Below are 22,701 nucleotides of genomic sequence, written 5' to 3'. Positions count from 1 at the left end.
TGTGTTCTTTGAGCTACCTAGCTACCTCATATGGACAATGAGGTGTGCTCTGTACCCATGTCAAATGCTCATGGTGTCAAACAAGGCAAGGGGGGCCTTGAGAACTAAAATGCTTCCCTCATAACTTCAACTGACCCATATACACATGCATGCATAAGCTTTAAGTTAGATTTATAAATTACAATACATTAGAATTGTGAATCATGATTCCATGAACTGAGAATGTATACTCATGCACAAACCCATCTGAATTTACTTTTTCCCCCATCAACTTATATATTGTGAGGTTGCCATGTGACTGCATGTATCTGTAAATGGCATAAATTCTGATAGGGGATCATATTGTTTTGCTTTGAATGTGGCAGGACACATTTGGAATGAAGCCAGTCAAGTCTTGCTTGTGGCTTAGCACTGCTCTTTGCATTAAGCAGATACACTGGTGGCAGTATCTGAAACGTACTTCCGTGTTGAGACCTTCACACTTAACCTGAACATTAAAAAACAGGAAAAGAAAAAGGAAAAAGAAAAACCAGAAAAAGGACAAAACCTTAAGACCATTCATACCTAAAAATTAAATAAAAAGGAGAATTATTTTTACTGTAAAAACAAAACTAGAATAACATTTGATTTTCAATTCAAAATTATGACAAAGCAAATACAACCCTCAACCAGGAAGACCACCCTAGAACAGAACCATTCACACGCAGTTGTACAACCAGCGGAAGGAATGCCTAGGCATTGGTTAATGCAAAATATCACTGGAATATCCCTTCCAACCTGCATGAGCACTAGCGGGTTGCCGATCCTCTTTTGATCCTCTGAGCTGCCCGATGAAGTGCTGCTTGCTTCTGCCGGTGATTATAGCTCTTCCTTTTACTGCATGTAATCCAGTAGATGGAATATAATGTCATACATAGTGAAACTAATCAAGCCAAAACTGTAGCACTATAACCTAAGCAACTTACTAATACCAAATGCATACAACACGGACAGTGGTGCATGCATTAATCACAAAAAGAAATAAAAATACTAGGAAAATAGATGAAAGTAAAAACTGATTTGCTATGTACTAGATAGATTAAGGTTTTCCTACTTGCAGCAAGGATACCCAAATGGCAGTTTCAATAGCTATGTCCGGAATCTCTAGAAGTAGAGTAAAAGCAAATGAAAGTTACAAGACCGTGTTATTTAGTAACTCAAAATTTGTGCGGCTCATTGGTAGACCTACAAGCAACTTCCAGCTAAGCATGTTGAAGCATGATGAAGGTTACACTTATAGTAGAACCAACCCGAAGAACAGAAGCCCAGCAGTAAGGACCAATCCTCCAACCGCCCATGAAACTTTCTCACTGAAGGTCATTTGGCCAGTCCATTGAAGGAAATCATTCAACAGCCCAAGCTCTTGAGCATCTTCTGATGATTCAGACTGTGAGTGCCTCCATGAATCTGAGATCGAGTTAAAAGTGGTTTTCCCACCATAGCAGAAGGAATCTTCAGTGATATGGTAACCGTTGCTAGATTGTTCTATAGAGAAACCTGCAAGGCGGCACAGCTCTGAACCATTTGAAATTATTTCAGGTGCTTTACTGCAAAGAATGTCCCTTGATCCACATGGTGATAGGACCTGGCACAGCCAGAGCAATATGTAATCAAGCAGTGATGCACTTTACCAAATTATCCAAAACTTCTAAGCATACCCACCTGGGTCTTTCCATCAACAGAAAAATAGGCATTTGAGCAAGACTGGAAAATTGCATCACAAAGAGAGGCACATATGACTGGCGGTCCTCGTCGAACACCAACATGTGGATCACATATTGAGCATTCCAACAGTTCCCATGAGTGCAAGCATTCTTCACTGGCTTCCCCAAAAGAAGCAAGTCTTCTGATGGATAGTAATGCAGGATACGTCTGAGCTAAATCACAGCATGTGCTTTTCCGAAACATGCGGCAAAGGGTCAAATCTTTAGGACCCTTTTTGGCTTTTCTAGGAGGATGCCCATTAAGTGAGAATGGAGGGAAGCGTCCACCAGGAGAAATACACACTCCACTTGATTGTTCTACAGTGCAGAAAAGCAAAAAATGTTCATTTTCTTAGGAAATCCTTCACAGTATCAGCTCAGTGAGAATTTCTCGATTTCATTCTAGGAGAACAAGACAGATTTCAAATAGGACCTTTTTTTTTCAATTCGAGCTGAAAATACTTGTTAAAAGAATGAAGCAAATGCAAGAAAGTGACAAGCACCCTAACACAAAAGAAAAAAGAAGACCAAATTCCAAAATAAACAAGAGCCTCCTTGAATTAATAAACCACAAATCGTCTAATTAGAAAAATATACAAGTCCTCAGGTAGTTTTAGGTCTATGTCACAGGGACTCGGCAAACCGGGTGCCGCACCCGCGTCGACGCGACGCGGGTGCGTGTGCGGCACCCGGTGCGGTCAAACCGACCCTGGGTGCATTGACTGCACCCAGGGTCATTTGTGTCCAATTTTTTTATTAAAAAAAATCTGGGGGGGAGCCCCCGGACCCCCCTTTCTGCAAGGGCAAAAACTTTGAATCAGGCTCCACAACTCATCAACTCGACCCCTCCCCTGCACAAATTATATATATATATATATATATATATATATATATATATATATATATATATATATATATATATTGCCTGTGTAGTTATACACTGCCGGTCCCAAGCCCGGATAAAGGAGGAGGGTTGCGGTAGGCCTGTGACAGCCAGCATAAAAACTTTGTCATATCCTATGAAAATGAACCAATATGAGAATTTCGTTGGGGCGTTCCCTACTGAGCGACGCGCTGTACTCTCTAGGCCCGGAGGCAGTGATAAATGTGCAAGGGTTGCTAGGTCGTCGCCCAGAAGCGACGCGTCACACCGGCGCCCGTGTGTGGTGTCAAATAGGCAAGGGTTCCCTCACTTTGTTGGACGGGTGGGGGTAAAGAAGTTAGTCCAAGACCATAAAATTAGGTTAGCCACTTGGAACATAGGGTCTTTAACTGGTAAGTTGGTAGTGTTAGTAGATGTTATGTGTAGGAGAAAGATTGATATTTTATGTCTTCAAGAGACCAAATGGGTAGGTGAGAAAGCTAAAGTGATAGAACCTTGGGGATATAAGATTTGGTTTACAGGAATAAATAGGAATAGGAATGGAGTAGGGATTGTTATGAGTCGTCAGTTTATAGATAATGTAGTTGAGGTCCGTAGGAAGGGTGATAGAATTTTACTTATTAAATTAGTATTAGGTACGGATATTATTAATATTATTAGTGTTTATGCACCTCAAGTAGGTTTAGATGATTCCATTAAGCATCAATTTTGGGAAGATTTAGATGGAGTAGTACAAGAGACATCTTATGGAGAAAAGCTTTTCATCGGCGGTGACCTTAATGGACATGTAGGCATTAGTAGGGATGGATTTGAGAATATCCATGGAGGCTATGGTATAGGAGAAAGAAATGAAAGTGGAGAAAGGATTTTAGATTTTTGTTTGTCCTATGATATGATCTTAGCAAACACTTGGTTTAGGAAGAGGGAGTCTCACCTAGTAACATTTAAAAGTGGGGTTAATACGAGTCAGATAGATTTTTTCCTACTTAGAAAGAGAGATAGGGGTTGTTGCATCGATTGTAAGGTTATACCAGGAGAAAGTGTAGCTACACAACATAGAGCCTTAATTTTAGATCTTAGAATTAGACAATGCCGCAAAAGGGATAGACATAGGATAGATCCTAGAATTAAGTGGTGGGCACTGAAAGGAGCTAAACAAGGAATGTTTGTAGAGCAGGTAGTTAAGGAAGTTGATTGGTGTCTCGAGGAGGATTCAGAATCAATGTGGAATAAGATAGCGGGTGGTATGAGAAAAGTAGCTAAGGAGGTATTGGGTGAGTCTAAAGGCGGTGCACCACTAGGTAAGGATACATCATGGTGGAACGAGGATGTCAAATTAGCTATTAAGGTTAAAAGAGAGTGTTATAGAAATCTAAGTAAGAGTCGTGATAATGAGAATTTGGAGAAGTATATGATAGCAAAGAAGGAAGCTAAAAAAGTTGTTCGAAACGCGAGGGCTAAGGTATATAAGGAGGTTTATGACAAGTTGGATACCAAAGAAGGCGAGAAGGATATTTATAGGCTTGCAAAGATGAGAGATAGGAAATCGAAGGATTTGGGTATGGTTAGATGTATCAAAGATGAAACGCAAAGGGTTTTAGTCAAAGATGAGGAGATTAAGGAGAGATGGAAAGATTATTTTGATAAGCTATTTAATGATAGTCATGCTCAAGATCTTGGAGACTTCTCCATTCCTTTTCATGAGATAAATCGTGACTTCATGCGCAAGATTCAAAAGAAAGAAATTGCAGAGGCTTTGAAGAAAATGAAATCAAGAAGGGCAGTTGGCCCAGATGGTATGCCTATCGAGGCTTGGAAATGCTTGGGAGAGAAAGGTTTAGAATGATTGACAAATCTTTTTAACTTGATTTGGCGAACAAATAAGATGCCTAATGAGTGGAGGAAGAGTACTTTGGTGCCTTTATATAAGAATAAGGGTGATATACAAGATTGCACAAACTATCGTGGTATAAAACTCATGAGTCATACTATGAAACTTTGGGAGAGGGTGATTGAGTCTAGGTTGAGGAAGGTTGTCATGATATCGGAGAATCAATTTGGTTTTATGCCTGGAAGATCAACTATGGAAGCTATACATCTTCTTAGACAACTTATTGAAAGATATAGAGAGAGGAACAAAGATTTGCATATGGTTTTTATTGATTTAGAGAAGGCATACGATAGAGTACCTAGGGACGTTCTCTGGTGGACAATGATGAAGAAAGGTGTTTCTCTCAAGTACATTAGTATAATTAAAGATATGTATGAAGGAGTAGTAACCAATGTCCGCACTTGTGGAGGGGTGACAACCAATTTTCCGATAACGGTTGGGTTACATCAAGGATCTGCTTTAAGCCCTTTCCTATTTGCGATAGTGATGGATGAGCTTACGAGATCAATTCAAGAAAATGTACCGTGGTGTATGTTGTTTGCTGATGATATTGTTTTGATTGATGAGTCTAGAGCTGGGGTTAATGCTAAGTTAGAATTATGGAGACAGACATTGGAAGCTAGAGGTTTTAAGTTGAGTAAGAGTAAGACTGAATATATGGAATGTCGGTTTAGTAAGCAACGAAGTAGTGATGGGAGTGTAGTGAAGCTTGGTGAGCAAGATATACCGGTGAATGATTATTTCAAATATTTGGGATCCATCATTCAAAAGTATGGAGAAATTGATGGAGATGTAAATCATAGGATAAAGGTTGGGTGGATGAAATGGAAAAGTGCTACTGGAGTGCTGTGCGATCGTAGAATGCCATTGCGGTTGAAGGGAAAGTTTTATAGGACGACTATTAGACCCGCTTTACTATATGGTACGGAATGTTGGGCTGCCAAGAGAAATCATATTCAAAAAATGAGTGTAGCTGAGATGCGGATGCTTAGATGGATGTGTGGAAATACAATAAAAGATAAGATTCGGAACGAAGAGATACGTAAGAAGGTAGGTGTTGCACCCATTGAAAATAAGATGCGAGAGAATCGTTTACGGCGGTTTGGACATATTCGGCGAAGGCCTAATGATGCTCCAGTTAGAAGGTTGGAGAAATGGGAAAATATATTAGTTAAAAGAGGTCGGGGTAGGCCTAGGAAGACTTGGATGGAGATGATAGGAAAGGATATGAATGCTTTGAACCTCACCGAGGACATGGCGTTGGATAGAAATGATTGGAGGAAAAGGATTCATGTGGAAGACCCAAAATGAATTTCTTTTTGGTTCATATCGCTGACCCCAATTGTTTTGGGATGAAGGCGTAGTTGTTGTTGTTGTATATATTGCCGCACCCCCACACCCGCACCCATGTGACATAGTTTTAGGTATGCTAAGGGGTGGGACATTGACCCAGGTACCTGATGGGCTTCAGGTACCCAGCCCCAGATGGGCCACATTTGAGCTGCATATGCTGCTCGAAGTCCAATAAGACACAGGCCAGGCTTGGATCATGGTAATATATTTTTCATGCAGCCTCGCCCACCTCAACCCAAGCCCGACCCAGTTAACAATATGCATGGGCCCAAGTTCCCTCAGACACTCATAACACCTGGCCATCAATGGATCAGTCATACTCCCCAACTGCCAGGCTCCAAGGGCCTGACCCATTTTCCAACTCTAACTATGCCAGTATTCAAAACTACCAGATGTAGGAGAGCACACATTGTATGGCATGCAAAAGAAGAAGATAACCCTCTTCCATCAGTAACTAACTCGTTGCCCATATGATACTTGGCTGGTAGTAAGAAAAAATGGAACCACATATTTAAATTATGGTCACAATAATGCAGTTCAGTTCAAGTTAGAGGCTTCTTGCATGACATTTCGAGTTATATAGCCATTTCCTTGCAGAAGATAAGATTGTCACAATAATAAAACATCAAGTGGAGATATTCTACACAGTATAACATGACAGATTCTACAGAACTCATCCCTCTGTTACCAGCCAATAGAGCTTCACAATGACCACTATAGTCCTTGGTCAATGTTTGTTGTGATTGTGAAATATTTTTAAATGCAGCATAATTGCACGACAACAGAAAACCTTTTCGCTCATGAGTTTGAAAAGCAGTTGCAATTTTCATAAGCATAAAACAAATTAACTTATTTACATGTGTTGAATTTTGAATTAGATAAGGGAATTGAATCACAGGAATGCGATCACTTTTGGCTACAACCTTGTATCTATCATCCTGCTTTAACACAGTTCAGTAAGTTGCAAAGCTCCTAAAGCCTGTAAGTTCACTAAGTTGCAAAGCCTGAGATGGGTGTGGCAGATTACAACTTATTCCCAAACAACTCCAATATTTCAAGGTATCATAATGATAGGAGCTGTAAACTAGAACCCATGTAGCCGTGATAAGGGTTGAGCAATGACTATAGAATATCATGATATTATTACAAGGTTTCTCAAAGTTATGTTAAAAGCACTCTGTTGTGTGTTTTTGAATGATACCAGAAGGCTTAGGTGAAGGGTTTGAAAGGGAATGAAGGGAAAATGGGGGAAATGAGAGGGGGTCTAGGGGATTGGATAGGTGAGAATGATAAATATGAAGGGTTCTATCTAGCTCTTAGTGGATCCTAAGATCTAGAGCTTCTCTAACACAAGGTTGGAGTTAATCCTACTCTAGGTGTTATGATATATTGGTATATATGTGTGTATGTATACCTATATACATACATATATTTACCTATATATATATATATATTTGATTGTTTTTTATTGTAATAGGTTTTGCCCTTGTAGGGGCAATTTTTGTCTTTTTACATGTATGTAATAGGTACTGCCCATTAGGGGCAGATTTGTCTTTTATTCTTAGTCTTTTTCCCTTTGTACAAGAGCATATTGGTCAAAGACCAATGTAGTCGTTGGGAGCATCCCAACGACTATATGGTGTTCCGTATTGCCTATATAAAGGGGTTCAAGACCCCTCTTGTATTATGCTTTTCTTAAGCATTCACTATTGAATAAAATCCTATATTTTTTTATGTTGTGCTCTCTTGTGATTTCCCTTAGTGGCTATTGTACGCACTTTTTGTGCTTTTGTATTTTCCATTGATTGGCTTTTGTATTGTCCCTTAATGGACTTGTGATTGTGCACTTTGTTCTTTGTTCTTTGTTCTTGTATGCCCCTAGTGACTTTATTATTGTATTTCTGCTTGTTTCATTACACTAGGGAGATTACAGTAGGCCATCAGATCTCCAAATAGAGCTCTCAAAGAAGTTCATTAGCCAAAAGATGATAATTTATTACAAGACTCCTTATAGACCTATCATGGGTTCAACTTCCTCTATAAGCCTCTCTACCACATTGACTAAAATGCCGATGATATAACACTGCAATACTTCTAGCTACCCTTTAGAGGACATGGAAACCCCCTTTTACATGAATATTGAACCCAAACAAGTGACCAAACCCGTTACAAGAATACCCACCCAACATAACAGATCTAGACCGGATACAAGGGAGATCCAAATTCCAAACCAACCCATAAGAGTAAATAGTAATTACACATAGCCTATGATCTTCCTCCAAACGGGCATGGATCCACACAAGATGATCCACTGCAATAGGCCTGATCTCTGTAATATGGTCGATTGGTATCATTGAAGGCTTGAAGCTATGCAATTTGTAAGATATGCTGCCACTAAAAAGAACTGAATCTAAAGAAAAAAATTTCGTCTATAGATTTTTTTAACTGTTGTCTGAAAACATCGATCTTGTTTCTTTTATCTTTTTCTATCTTTCCTTCTTTCAAACTCATTGAAATTTCCCAATAAAAACAATTACATTTAAATTTTCCAAGGAAGTTGCCTCCCAAAATACGATTAATCAGAGCAGGTTCTGAAAATCACAGTGTTAAACAACCAAGAGCAAGATCCAAAACAATAGAAGGATCATGCTACTAAGGAACTATCCAAGGGCATCATGGTTTCGTCCATTGGTCTGGTTTGGAAGTTTCAACCACAAAAAGTCAAATATCATATCTTGAGAAGACACCTCTACATGATAAATGAACCACAACCTATATTCAGGATATGGATAAGTGAAGGAACATCATGTCTGCATCTACCACACACACACATACACACACAGAGTTATTGGTATTGGTGATGCTAAACTATTATTATTATAGCAAATCTGAGGAGAATTCAAACTAATAATTTTACTTGGGAAAATCTTGAAAAGTTATTGGCAATTAAAAAAAAAGTAGATTTAAATAAAATAAAGAAAAATGACTTGGTGTTTTTGTCATGATAGAAAAAGTAGAAAAATAAAGATTTGGCAAGAAAAGAGACAACAAAATTTTCACTTTAAAGCAGAAAAGGAGCTTTATATGGAAGTAGTGCAATATATTAGCAAATGCATATGTTTTAGAGATACTGCATGTTCTGTTATAAGCATTAAACAGGATTCACAAATATATGATAAAGAATTTACTGCAAAAAAGCTGATCAACTTCATCCCACTGTTCTTTGTAAATTTCCCAAGAAGAGTTTGATAAGCATTGCTGAGACCTTTTACATCTAGTAATTAGATGCTCGTCTAATCTAAGTTTTCCACTAACAAAGACAAAGATAATAAAAGATGATGTCAATGAATCAGTTACCCAATGAAAGAGACATTGACTACTTGACAACCCTCTTAGACCAAATGAAAATGAGTCCCATGAGAAAAATTACAGTGAAAACATGCAATGCTACAGAATTTGAAAAGCAAGAAAGATGATAAAATTCAAAACCCAGCAACCAATAAATTGGACCCACCTTGATAAAAACACAATATGAAAATAACACATGGAAGATGACTAAACATCACTTTCTATAATTCTTCTTATGATTGAAGAGTTACAAAAATTCTGGTATGAAATATTAAAAGCTCAGTATCTATCTCCTTCACATGTTCTAAGACATGTTAGTAGGGCATTTCTTCCATGAGTTCCATCGCTTGCTTCTGCATCTTCAAGTACTCTCTTGGTAATTTCATGAGTTGGTTTCTCATAATTGAAAAAAAAAATCCACCTCATGTACTTGTTTAGGTGGGTGTCACTGGTATATGCTTAAGAAGGCCATCAAGATGTTGATGCCATGACAGACCAGATACCCAAATAATTCTGTTCTTGATCCATTAGGAATCATCATTGTTTGTAATGTTCTTCAACAATTGATGTTCTTGGTCAATTCAATCCACAATTGAAATAACACCTATGAAACTTCCGGTATCTCGTTCGATATAACCGAACCGCTTCTTCGCACATCACTATTTCAAAAAATGACCAAACCAGCTCATTTACTGACTTTCACTCGAACCAGGCTTGCCCCAACAAGACCACATGGATCGATTGAAAACCAGAGACATCTAATAACCACTGTGGTACAACAAGTACATAATCACACGTACACCAAGAAACCACTCTATCAAGATAAATTGTAATTGTATAAAGAATTGCCTGGTGGAAATATTGCATCGTTTCAAACATATGATATGCATAACAATCAACAGAATAAAGAGACTCCTGTGCGTCAAAATTAGCATAGAAAGCATGAACCCGACCACCGTAAATACAATATTAGGAGACGAGAACAGCAACCAACTACATAAAATTCGATAAAAGAAAAGAAAGTGAATCTTGGTTGCACGCCCAATTCCGAAATAAACAAAAGATGGGTATAACTTAGATCCCATTACCAACTAGAAAATAACCCAAATACCAAAGTGGACGAAAAAGAAAACAACACAAACTTATATATATATATATATATATATATATATATATATATATATATATATATATATATATATATATATATAGAGAGAGAGAGAGAGAGAGAGAGAGAGAGAGAGAGAGAGAGATTTACCTTTAGATGAAAGAGTGGTGTACAGTGAGAGGCTGAAGAAGAGAGTGAGCGCCGTGGAAGACAATAGCACAGAACCCATCTCTCTCATTCTCTCTCTCTCTAAGGTCCCTGTTTCTGCATCTTTGACATCGTTGACGCAGCAGAAGAAGAAGAAGGAGAGGAAGACCAAGCGGCCCGACGAACCCAAAACGGGCCAAGACTAAGCCTAGCACGAGACGAGGCTGGGTACGAGTCAGGTTCGCCCACCCCCGAACCAAAGCCCGGCTTGGTTCGCCAGATCCCGCAAGGCCAACCAACCCCACCTAGGCTCGTCGCTGCCAAAAGCTTAGGCCTATCATAGCCAACGGGTCAGGTTTGGTATCGGGGTACCCGACGTGACTTGGACCCAAGGGGGTCTTTCAGTGTTTGCAACCTCGGATGCAGGTCGCCGGGATGCGAGAATTGGGTCTCCCCGGGTCCGATTCTGGCATTCCCAAGAAAAAGAAAAAGACAAAACTACCCCAATGAGGGCAGCATTTGCGTATCATACGAATACAAACGGGTCAGATCTAGAACAGCTGAATACACGGAGGAGTCCGATTGGGGACAGCCAAAAATTACAAAATCATCAACCTGAGTCTGACCCATTTGATCCCCACCCTAAAGCAGAAAGCAATTCACAATTTTTTTTAACTCGGAGAAACCGCCACTGGTGCAGAGACCAAGCTGTGCTGTCTCAACCTGCCATACTTACGGTTTCTGTCCATGTCGGCGTAAAACTCCTAGGGCTTACCCCTCAACCCCATGGAGTCGCCAAGCTTTGGCTTATGCAAGAGGGTGATGCCTATGGGATTTGAACCTAGATTGTCCGTCAATAAGGTCTAGGTCCCATCCCACTACGCCAAACCCCTTGGGTTTAGGAGGCAATTCACAATTGTCTACACTATAGTCCTGCCTTCCGAACGCCCCCTAAATGATCAAATATGAGTATAAAAATGCCAACTTGAATACTGTTCCTTAACCTTTTTTTTTTTTATATTTACTCGGAGAAACCACCTTCAGGATCAGAAACCTAATTGTGCTGGGTTTGCCTACCATACTTATGGTCGTTGTCCTGACAGCGTAAAACTCCGTGGGCTTACCCCTTACTTCCAGACAGTGGCGGAGCCAGGAGTTTTTCGTTGGGTGGGCAGACTTCGGGTCTCGGGGACAATGCTATGGTCTTGAAGGACGATCCATTTATTCGGATCAATGGCGGAGCCAAAAAAAATCTTTGAAGGCACAGTCGTTCGTGAAGAGATTAAACTTAAATAAGCCTTTGAATTATATTGAAATCGATTGGTTATCAATGTAAAAAAAATCAGCAATATTTATCACAATATACTCAAATCATTTGAGATCGTTTTGCATACATTCAGCTCAAATAAACAGCAAGGAACATTAAGCTGCTTTTCGAAAGCAGTTTCTAAAGCTTAAAACGCATAATCCAGAACCCGGTTGAATGCAGATTCGAACTCAGGGAGTGACAGACGCTGGTCCAGATTAGGTGGAAGCTTAGGGTGTATGTGATACCGCTGCCACGGGAAGACATAAACGTGTCAACACCACCTGCTGATCGCTGTCCTGGGCGAGTGCTCGCTACCTAAAACAAACTGCATCTAAATGACAACACACCACAGACGATAATATCCAGAACAGGTCAAGTCCAACACTAACAATTTTTCAATTCCAAGCATGCGTTATTGATCCTCGAACAGATTGCTGGATTAAAAGTAAACATACACTTATTTTCTATTTGTCACACACCAGACAAATTAAAACACACATAGCGGTAGGCATTAGCATACAAGAGTTAAAGTCAGATTCTTGGTTTCTTTACGAAATATCGCCGGAGGCACAGTATTTTTTTTTTCGGTTTCAAATTCTGGGGTGGGCGACTGCCCACCCCTGGCTCCGCCACTGCTTCCAGAGAGTCTCCACCTTCAGCTTGTGTAAGAGGTGATGCCCATAGGATTTGAACCTCGACCACCTGCCTAGTGGCCTAGGCCTCATTCTACTACACTAAACACCCTTTGAGGCTATTGACCTGAACCTGACCTGATTAATAATGGGGTTGGGTTCGAATAATGATTTTTGTCAAATATTTTATCGGACCTGGCTTGATCTTATTGTTTTGTATGTATTTTTAAGTAAAAATATGTATTTTAGATACTCTTTAAGGGCCCGTTTTTATGACAGGAAGCAAAAAACAAGTTTTTTTTAAAAACTTGTTTTTGCCTCTAAATCAGGGTTTAGACAAAACTTGGTTTGCCAAAAAACTGAGTTTTAGGTGTTTCGCTGACCAAAAATCTGATTTTTCAAGTTTTTGGTTTTTTTAGTTTGTTAAAATTAAAAAAAAAACAACATTTCTTGCATTTTCCAACTACATACCCATTGGAAAATGGTTGGGCTGGAACCAACCATGCTGGTCGATGCCAGCCCAGCCATTTTCTGGCTGATAGATGGCTGAAAAATAGCCAGGCATAATTTAAAATTGAAAAAAAAAATGTGTGTTTTTTTCGACCATCTACTAGCTGGAAAATGGCCAGGATGGCACCGATTGTGCCAGCCAGTGCCATTCTGGCCATTTTCCCGCTGGTAGATAGCCGTAAAATGGTCAGGTGTTAGTAACCCAATAAACCAGGTTACCCACCCCCTTATGAAAAAACTGGTTATGACCAGTTTTTCCAAAACCTTGTTTCCATGGAAACCATGTTTGGTGTCATTCAAACTAGGGGTGTCAATGGGTTGGGCTTACTCGAACCCAACCCGTACCAAACTCTATAAGGTCTAGGTATAGTGATACCCATTCACCAGGGTTCGAACCAAACCCCACCCGTTGACACCCCTAATTCAAACATGCATCAAACCGTGTTTAACACCCAAAACCTGGTTTTTAACCAGGTTTTAGGTGTTATACAAACGGGGCCTTTTTTTTTAACAATGAGCAACCCTCATTGGGAACCAGGTAACTTAATGGGACTGCCACCTATAAAGTAGACCCGGGTGGGGTTGCCGACACCCAAGCCCTCACAGAGCCTACTAGTTAAGAACACCCACACACCCAGCGGGAGTAGAACCTGGGATGAAGGGGTCAGCACCTTCTCCCCAGGCCTGCTGCCAGATACTCTTTAAATTACATGGCCTAGTTTGGGCCTTCATTTTCTCGACCCAACATAATTGAAACCCGCTTGGCTGTTATTTGGTTAGGTTCAAGCGAATGGGTCAAGTTAGTATCTAACGTGACAACAGCCATAGCATTTGGGGTTTGAACCAAACGAGTCGAACTCAGGTGTTCAAACCTCTCTTGAGCGGATCCTGTCAAACCCTGGGTGAGATTAGCAATTTCATCCAGCGTTTACAACCACAAACATCACCCCCTTTGGGTTCCACTTGTACTGAGTAAAGAGGGGTGGGGTTTGTGGTTGTAAATAGGGGTGTCAAAGGGTTGGGTTTACCTGGACCCGACCCGGACCAAACCCTATACGGTCTGGGTATGGTGACAAATAAGAAAACCCGATTAAGATTCGGTTTTGAACCGGAAGGTCTGATTAATACATAGATCAGGGTATAGTTTGTGAAATTTTATACCAGACCCGGGCCCGACCCGAATTTTGATTAAGTCCCACAATTTTTAATATAAAAATGATAAAAAATATTATTTTACCGGGTTTGGTTCATGTAGTTCTTATCTGATTCAGGTATGGTTTCTCTTATAGTAGACCCAATTAGACCCACATTTAGACCCGATACCATACCTGAAAAATCTAGTCCAAGTCTGATTCCACCTGGGTCCCGAACCAAACCCGACCCATTGACACCTCTAGTTGTAAACGCTGGGTGAGATTGCTAGTGTTACCCAGCTCTCGTTGACTTCGAGCTGGCTCATTTAGAAAATAATATAATTTTCCAAGTTAGAACTAAATAGCATTTGAAACCTATACCAATTGAACCAAGCACAAACAACTGTGATAAATATAGGCGACATTTTGATAAACTCGTGAAAAAACGTGATATAATGTCAAAAAGTTTAAAACATCTATATGATGCGATATTTTCAAAATATCAATCATTTTCATCATTATATTAAGAATTTTATGTTTTTAATAACGAATTTTACAAAAATAAAAAACATGCATGCAGCTAACCGTTTCTTGAAATTAGAATTAGTTAAAATGCATTAAGTAGTATGCATTGTCTTAGGGTAATTAATTATTGCTTTAATATGATTGTAGTAAATTAATTTGTTACCTCTCTCTCTCTCTCAAATTGATCACCCATTAAGACGAGGAGATGGTTTTTCAAGAAACAAACTTTGGAAAATGGTAAGAAAGGAAAAAATCTTGCAAAAATGAAGCTTTGGAAAGTGGAACTTAACTACTTTTAATTAAAGTTTTGAAATAAAATCTTTAATGGTATCTATTTTTTTCAATTTTACCTTGTATATTTTAAATTTTAATTTAATTAATGTTCATTGGTATTTCTCAAAAAATGAAAAATTAATAACATTTTTTTAAATCTCACAAGAATTTCCTGTTTTATACTTTTGTCACTATGTCACAAACTAGCTCTTTTTCATAAAAATACATACTTTTTATTTCTAAGTAGAAGATGGGGTTAGGCAGACATGATTGGTTACGTTAACACATTTGGAAGCAAGAAAATGGTCAGAAAAATGCAAGAAAGAAAAAGTGACAATGTTTTCATCCGTTCCAAATGAGAGAATTTTTCTAAAAAAGAAAGATTTTTAAAAACTCAGATCTTTTGTAGGAAACCCTAAGTTTTTTCTCTCTTGGTGGTAGAAGAAACCCTAAGTTTTTTCTCTCACAGAGAAGAGGAACCTCGCACACATGTTTTTCACCACATATCCCTCTCTATCATGTCTCTCTACAACAACTTAAGACAAATAAAACTGCCATATAACATATGGATATAAATATACCTACATAAGTTAAACCAAGTTTGACTCTCTATAAAAGGAACCAAGATGAGGTGGGCCACCCAAATGAGGATGGACCCAACCCAAGCAAAACACCCAAGGGGTTGGAGGAATTTTTCATATCAAAAGTTTTCTTTTGCATTAAACTAACTCCTCACCTTCAAAGCATTTTATTCTATCAGCTGCGACACGTTCCTCCATCTTCATCTTCTTCTAGTGTACCTTCTTTCCCTCTTTCTTGGTTTTGTTCAAACCACCTCTGTGTATGTGTGCGAAAGAGAGTCTGAACGATCCCCTTCTCCCTATCTTCTTCTAATAAAAAAGAGGGAGTTTCCAACCTTAATTTTCTTATTACACAAAAACAAGCAAAATTTTTTCGTTTAGAAAAGTTGTCATACATTTTTTTTTTCTTATGAGATTTTTTCATGCTTCCAAACAGTGGGGTTTAATGTTATTTTACCAAGGGCGTTGTTGGGTGAGGCAGTGGTGGCTAATCTCAATTCAATCATTCATTCCAATATTATTATGGTTGTAACCTTTACTGCCTTTTGGGTGAATTCTTTTTTTTTATGAAAGGCAAGCTGAGGTTAAACAGACCCGTAAGAGATATCTCTTAAGCCCCATGTGTGGCAGAGGGATTCGAACCCGGGCCTTCAGCTTGGCACAGAACCCCGCTTACCACATGGGATACCACCTTGGTGGATTCTTGGGCTGACCTCTCCCCACTTATTTTCCATGTACCTCAGGTCCATACTTGAGCCCTATCTGGCCAAAATTTTCACCTCTAAGGTTAGTGAGATGTTGGACACAATGCTTTCCAAAAATGTGAAGGTTGAGAGCTCAACATGTTGACGTTCCTTGAGGTTCATGTTGGAGTAGGTCAGCCTACTTGGAAACCACATCCGACAAACAAAGTTTGCTAGGTGGTTTCGAAGGAGTTTTGTAGTAGAGATGCCTGAAACCTTATTAGATCTAAAGGTCGTAGTTCTCCATCATCTAGATTTATTTGGTGTTGGAACATGGATCATATCTAACCTGATGTGACCCGATTTGATATGAGTACATTATGAGATAGTATAACTCTTGGGAGTTACAAGACAATTATTGCAAAATTGTGGTAGCCTCTCACTAGAGGCTTCTCTAGGAAGTCTATAAAGAGGCATGGTTGCTTGATGAGTGCAACTTAGGTGTCTTTTTTCTCTCATTCATGTTGAGGGTCTTGTTCACCATTGACTTGACAACCTGGTCTTATCGTGGGCATCGATAGGCTAAGGAAAGTGCCATGTACCTACACCAAGGCTCCTTCCATCCATGGCGTATATTGTTATGTGTTCTTGCTTTTACATTTCGGTTCTGTTTTAAGAACACCAACATGTTCATGCATACATCGAAACTCTCAAGAAGAGATCAAGTGAACTTAGTCAATTCTCATATGGAGGGGAGAGGTTGGGACCTTCAGTTGCCTCCCCTTATTCATAAGTTGTTCTCTTTCATGTGGTGCCAAATTCATTTTTGTACAAAAGTTAGCAATGAATTGGTATGTATAATGCAGTGCTGTCAGCATCAGTATCGTCCCTGAATGTTGGGCCAACTATTCAACTGTATACTAAAGTGAATCATTCTTTATCTGCCAAAAAATAAAAATAAAAACAGTATTTTTTTATATTTATTGAAAAATAGCCGATTTAGGAATGATGCTTATCGATTTTCTGTCGAATCGATACATATCGGCCCATACTGACAACATTGGTATAATGCCCTATCTAGCTTCACAAAAATCTGATAGGATATGGAAGGATAAGCCACACTTTTGATTGATTTTGTAGTTTCCTTGTAAATCTTTTCTGCAATACCTTGGTAGGGGTCTCCCCAACATGATTGATGAAAAAAAAAAGACTTGCCCACAAGGTTTGACATGGATCGGGTGATGGTGCTATATCCATGTATATCCCATTTTAAAGAACAATTTGGATGAAGAGAATTGGTTGGGGAGCTTTGGTAGAAGAAAAGGAAAATTAAAATGAGACTTTTGGCTATTTTAGTAACTTTGAAGGTCTTCTTTGTTAATAGTCACCTAATAGAATTTGGGTGCACTAGAGCAAAGGTAGTGGACAGAAAGTAAGGGTCTATTTGGGAGTATGTATTTGGCATTGAAATGGCAAATCCTAAATTTCTCAAATCCAGGATTTTGGAGCTTTAATATTTGCTAGCACCCACCACTGTTTGGGAGCTGGTATTTGGCAGCCAACTGGAGTTGGCATCATGCCAACTGGAGTTGGCATCATGCCAACTGCTAGCTCCTGAACAGCCATCAACAGATAAGGCTCTGTTTGGGAGCCCGAGATGCTAGGGGAGATGAAATTTAATGAGTTTTAAATCAATACCACCTATCTCCATAGGTGTTTGGGAATGCTGGAGATGAGAATGGTATTAAGAGTGGAAAAGGGGGGTAGAGATGATTCATTTTCAACTATATTCTCACAAGGATGTAGTTGACAACTCCATTCTTTATCTCGCATTTTCTTCTCTACTTTCCCACCTCTTCTGCAACACGGCTCCTAAGAAGAAGTTGGGAAGCTAGATGATAAGGGTATCCAGGTTGGAATTGTCAACTACTACCTCTATGAGGTTATAGCTGGATTTGAGAGAGGGAGAGGGTTCTTTTTGAAAGGCAAGCTGGGGTTGGGCATACCCCATCAGCTATTAATCAACCTTACCATTGGGTTTTGAACTTACAACGTCCCAACACAAGGTGACTCCTACCAGACAAGTGGATTTGGTGAGAGGAGAGGGTTTTGAGAGTCCAGATCAGGCACAATCACATGGCACAAAATTTGTGGATTAAGCACCTGAATGCCCTCCATCAGGCCTTGGGCCCCACAAATGACAGCCCTGTCCCCCGAGTTGGAGGGTGATGAGGTGCTTAATGCACAAATATTTGTGCAATCATATTGCACCTGATCTTTTCACGGGTTTTGGAGGTACCTATTGTCAGATCACCTCTCGAGATTTGTCATATTCAGGCTCCCAAACAGTGGTGGGGTTGGAGACTCAGTGATCCAACTGTGATGCCTACCAACTATGGACTCCCGAACAGAACTTAGGGATCTTCAATGAAAAACTCCAATGATCTCTGGCTTCAGATGCAAACCATTGACAAGGTCAAGAATCTAACATGTATTGGTTATCCAAAAAAAAAGCAAGAATCCAACTTGCTTGTACCGGATCATGAGTGCACAGGGATCCTTTTTGGATCGATTAGAATAAGGCTCTGTTTGGGAGCCCTGAATCGGAGTTATGTTGTGATTTCTGCTGTTTGGGAGCAGCGGTGTTGCCAAAACATTAAATTGAAATTGGAGTTGTCTGCCACAATACCATATTTCAACACCATTCACAAGAGAATGTTTTTGGCAACTCCTTCCTCAACACTACATTCCATATTCCATCTCAATGCAAGGCACCCAAACAGAGATCGAAGAACCGCAAGCATCCCATTGACTCTCAAAAGCAAGCTGTCTGAAAGAAATATAATGACAACAAATAATTAATCAACACAAGAAATAAAAAAAATTACAAATACCAGCCTTTTGACATAATTGTGAATTCAAGAGCAACTTTTGAGATTTTACAAATACCTGCTTGAGTTAGCAAAATAAGTGTCAAAGACATGCTTTTTTTTTTTTTTTTAAAGGAGAAACTGCTCTCGGGATCGGGGCCTAGCCGCGCTAACTCTGACTGCGATACTTACAATCATTGTCCTGGCAGCGTAAAACCGGTGAGCTTACCCCTTGCTCACCAGGCTTCAGCTTGTGCAAAGGATGATGCCCATGATATTTGAACCTAGACTGCATGTCTAGCAGCATCCTCCTATGCCAAACCCCTTTGGGCCTCAAACATTCGCTTCTTCACGTTATTGTGGTCAAAACCCTTGCCAGGTTTAATAAATTTAATTAAAATACTCTTTTTTTTTCTCTTTTATCATTAGACTTCTTTTACCAAAAAAGAAGTCTAATGATAATCTCCTAAACATCACCAGGACAACAACTAGAAACCCTAATTACCAATGTTGTCAATATTGGTGCGTATTGGCCTGGCCGATACTTATTGTAACTGCAGAAAATCGATATGCTTCACCCCTGAATCAGTTATTTTTAATAAATATAAAAAAATACTTAAAAATATTTTTAACATTATTTTAATAGGTTTAACACGTCTTGCATTCTTATTGACACATAAATTTTTAATTAACTTTTGGCCGATTCAGAACGATTCACTTGAGTATCGGTATCGGCCTATTCACCTGAATCGTTGGCCAAAGTGAAGGACAAAATAATTCAACTGAAATTATCCCTCTTGTTTAAACCAACGGCAATTAAGAACAAACTAAAACAAAACAGGTCATTATTCCACACGATAGTTGAAATAATCTACCAAAAAAAAGAGAGAGGAAAATGGATCATAGCCATGAATCGGAAGAAGGAAAAGCCTCCATTTCAAGCCGGAAAAAAGAGGGAGACTCCAGATTTTTGTGTACAAGGAGAAAAATGAATTCTCCAAAATTAAATGAAAATATGAGAAAACAAAGAGCAGGGGATCAAGCGTACTGATTCAGAAAGTCTAAATTAAAGAAAGGGAAAAAATAATTAAAGAAAAAAAAAGAAAATCTTCATCGCAGACGCATAATGAAAAAATAAAGAAAAAAACACCTTTTCCATGTGAAAAGATCAGGTGCACCTGATCACCCTCCATCTTGGGGACCGAGCCTATCAGTTGTGGGGCTCAATGCACAAATTTTGTGCCATGTGATTGCACCCGAGCAAGACTCCTTTCCATCGTCATACCGTTTTTTCCAAAGAAAAAGATAAAAGAAGCAAACCCTTTTGTGAGCACCCTACTGGAGTAGGTCAAGCTCACATGATCAATGCACCCAATTTTCCTTCTTATCCCCAAAATCAAAGAATTAAATCAAATTAAGGAAAGTTTGAAAGTGAGAAAGATGTAAGAAAGTGATACAAAGTAAAAAAAATTCTTAAGGATTTTTTACCCTTTCAAACGAAAAAAAGTTTAACTATAAGAGATTTTTTCAAAAAAAAATATATTTTTTATAAGAAACATTCCCTTGAGAGGTTTAATGAAATGTTTCCAAGAAAATTTTGTGGGCCCTTTCTCCTATGGTTTTTATTTTATTTTTCTCATGCACATAAACAGGTCAAAATTTTCTTTTGAAAAAAACATCATATCTAAACTTCTCATGGGCAAAATTTTCTTTTCCTATGAAAAGCTTTCTTGCTTCCAAACTTAATCTCATCCTTGAGAAACCCACCACCAACCCGCCCGCCCGCCCACACGTTTATGATCCTAGACACTTAGTTACAGGTACACTTAAGAATCACTGGTTTTAGAGATGGGTGGGCCTGAACCTTCCTCAAAGAGAGAGAAAGGTGCACCAACCGTGGACGACCCACAACCAGTGTTGTCACTATCTGTGCATATCAATAGGTATAGTCAAAAAATCAATACGATACTGACCCGAATCGTTTTTTTTTTTAATAAATATAAAAAATAGTTTAAAATTACTTATTTAATATTATTTGAATGAATTTAACATGTGTCACGTTTTGATTGACACACAATATTTTTTAATTATTTTTTTGCCCGATTAATAGCGATTCACTTGAGAATGGGTATCGGCCGGTTCACCTGAATCGTTGGCCAAACGATACCAGTCTGATTACGATACTAACATTGCCCGCAACCAGTGGAAAAGGCATGTTCTATCTGGCATTCGGTGACGGAAAACCAGCGGGGAGACGAGCTCCGATGGAATAAATCTGTTTAATGGTAAAACATAAAAAATGGATGAGAGGCAATCAGGTAACTTTATCAAACTTAACTGTGGTTTGACCATGGTAAACCTAAACGAGTTAAGGGAGGCTGTCATTTGAGAATTATTTTGCTAACTAAGCCGGTATTTGTAAAATTTCAAAGGTCAGGTGTATATATGTTAATAAGTCAAAACTTAGTCAGCTATTTGTAAAATTTTCTAAAAAATAGAAGAACGACCCACTAGGGTAATCCGAGTGGTAGCAGACCTGGGGAGAAGGTGTTGACCCCTTCTTCCCAGGTTCTACTTCTACTAGGTGTGCAAGTTCTTTTCAATGTAGGGCTCCATAAGGGCTTGGGTGACAGTGATTCTACCAGGAGATTACTTTTTATTTTATAGGTAAGCTGGGGTTAGGAAGACCCCCCCTGCCAGATATCTCTTAAGCCCCATGTGTTGGAGGGATTTGAACTTGGGCCTTTAGCTTGGCATAGGACCCGCTTACCACATGAAATACCATCTGGGTACCCAGAGATTACTTGTTTGGTAGGAAACTTCATCATAAAAAGCACACATAATGGATCAAGGTAGAATTTTATTTTACATAACAACCACCATACGTTGCATCCATTGAAAATAAGATGAGTGAGAATCGTTTATGATGGTTTGGGCATATTAGGCGAAGGCCTAATGATGCTCCGGTTAGAAGGATGGAGAAATGAAAAAATCTATTAGCTAAAAGAGGTCAGGGTAGGCCTAAGAAGACTTGGATGAAGATGATAAAGAAAGGATATGAATGCTTTGAACCTCACCGAACATTGGACAGAAATGATTGGAGAAGGATTCATGTGGAAGACCCAAAATAATTTTCTTTTTGGTTCATATCGCCGACCCCAATTGTTTGGGATGAAGGCTTTGTTGTTGTTGCATCTTCAACTTGTGGTTTTGTTGTGCATTTTTTTTTTTAATTTAGCAAGGTGAAGCCCTGGTTCAGGCTGTGGGACCTAGGAGAGATTGACTCCTGCTATATTGAGTCCACATCAGGTGCCATCACATTGCACAAATGCAATATGGGGCTGCACATGACACCCTCCATCTTTTGTTGTACAAAAGATGTCAGAGTGGGGCCCAATAGCAGATTGATGGTGATCAGGAGCAGTGGCATATTGCATTTGTACAATGTGATTGCACCTGATTCCAACACCTACCATATGGCCTACCCCCAAGCAATTAAAACTAGGGGTATCAACCGGTCTGGTTTGGTTCAGACCCATGTGAAATCAGACTTAGACCAGATTTTTGGGTATGGTATCGGGTTTCGAACCAAGGTCTAATCAGGTCTACTATAAAAAAACCATACTTAGACCCAATAAAAACTACATAAACCATACCCGGTAAAACCATATTTTTTTATCATTTTACATTAAAAAATTGTGAGTCTTAATCAA

General features: G+C 39.1%; 1 protein-coding gene across 1 annotated transcript; it reads right to left on the bottom strand.

The window, feature by feature from the left end:
- Nucleotides 1-571: 571 nt before the first annotated feature.
- On the bottom strand, nucleotides 572-10,777 carry LOC149839301 (folate-binding protein 1-like). The gene is made up of 4 exons (XM_090004072.1): nucleotides 10,476-10,777; nucleotides 1,702-2,060; nucleotides 1,290-1,624; nucleotides 572-876 (listed from the first exon to the last, which is right to left on the bottom strand). The coding sequence occupies exons 1-4, from the start codon at nucleotides 10,561-10,563 to the stop codon at nucleotides 789-791; spliced, it is 870 nt and encodes a 289-aa protein (XP_089860198.1). The 5' UTR covers nucleotides 10,564-10,777; the 3' UTR covers nucleotides 572-788.
- Nucleotides 10,778-22,701: the final 11,924 nt, after the last annotated feature.

Source organism: Nuphar pumila, chromosome 4 (assembly GCF_984573655.1).
Source record: "Nuphar pumila chromosome 4, dmNupPumi1.hap1.1, whole genome shotgun sequence".
NCBI lineage: Eukaryota > Viridiplantae > Streptophyta > Magnoliopsida > Nymphaeales > Nymphaeaceae > Nuphar > Nuphar pumila.
The sequence above is the reverse complement of the archived record's forward strand: the minus strand, read 5'-3'. Positions and strand labels throughout refer to the sequence as shown.

Coding starts and splice junctions, on each gene's coding strand:
- LOC149839301 (XM_090004072.1), bottom strand. CDS start 10,563: ATGAGAGAGATGGGTTCTGTGCTATTGTCTTCCACGGCGCTCACTCTC. Junction 2,061..10,475: donor CACCACTCTTTCATCTAAAG/GTAAATCTCTCT, acceptor TCTGCACTGTAG/AACAATCAAGTGGAGTGTGT. Junction 1,625..1,701: donor CTGTTGATGGAAAGACCCAG/GTGGGTATGCTT, acceptor TGGCTGTGCCAG/GTCCTATCACCATGTGGATC.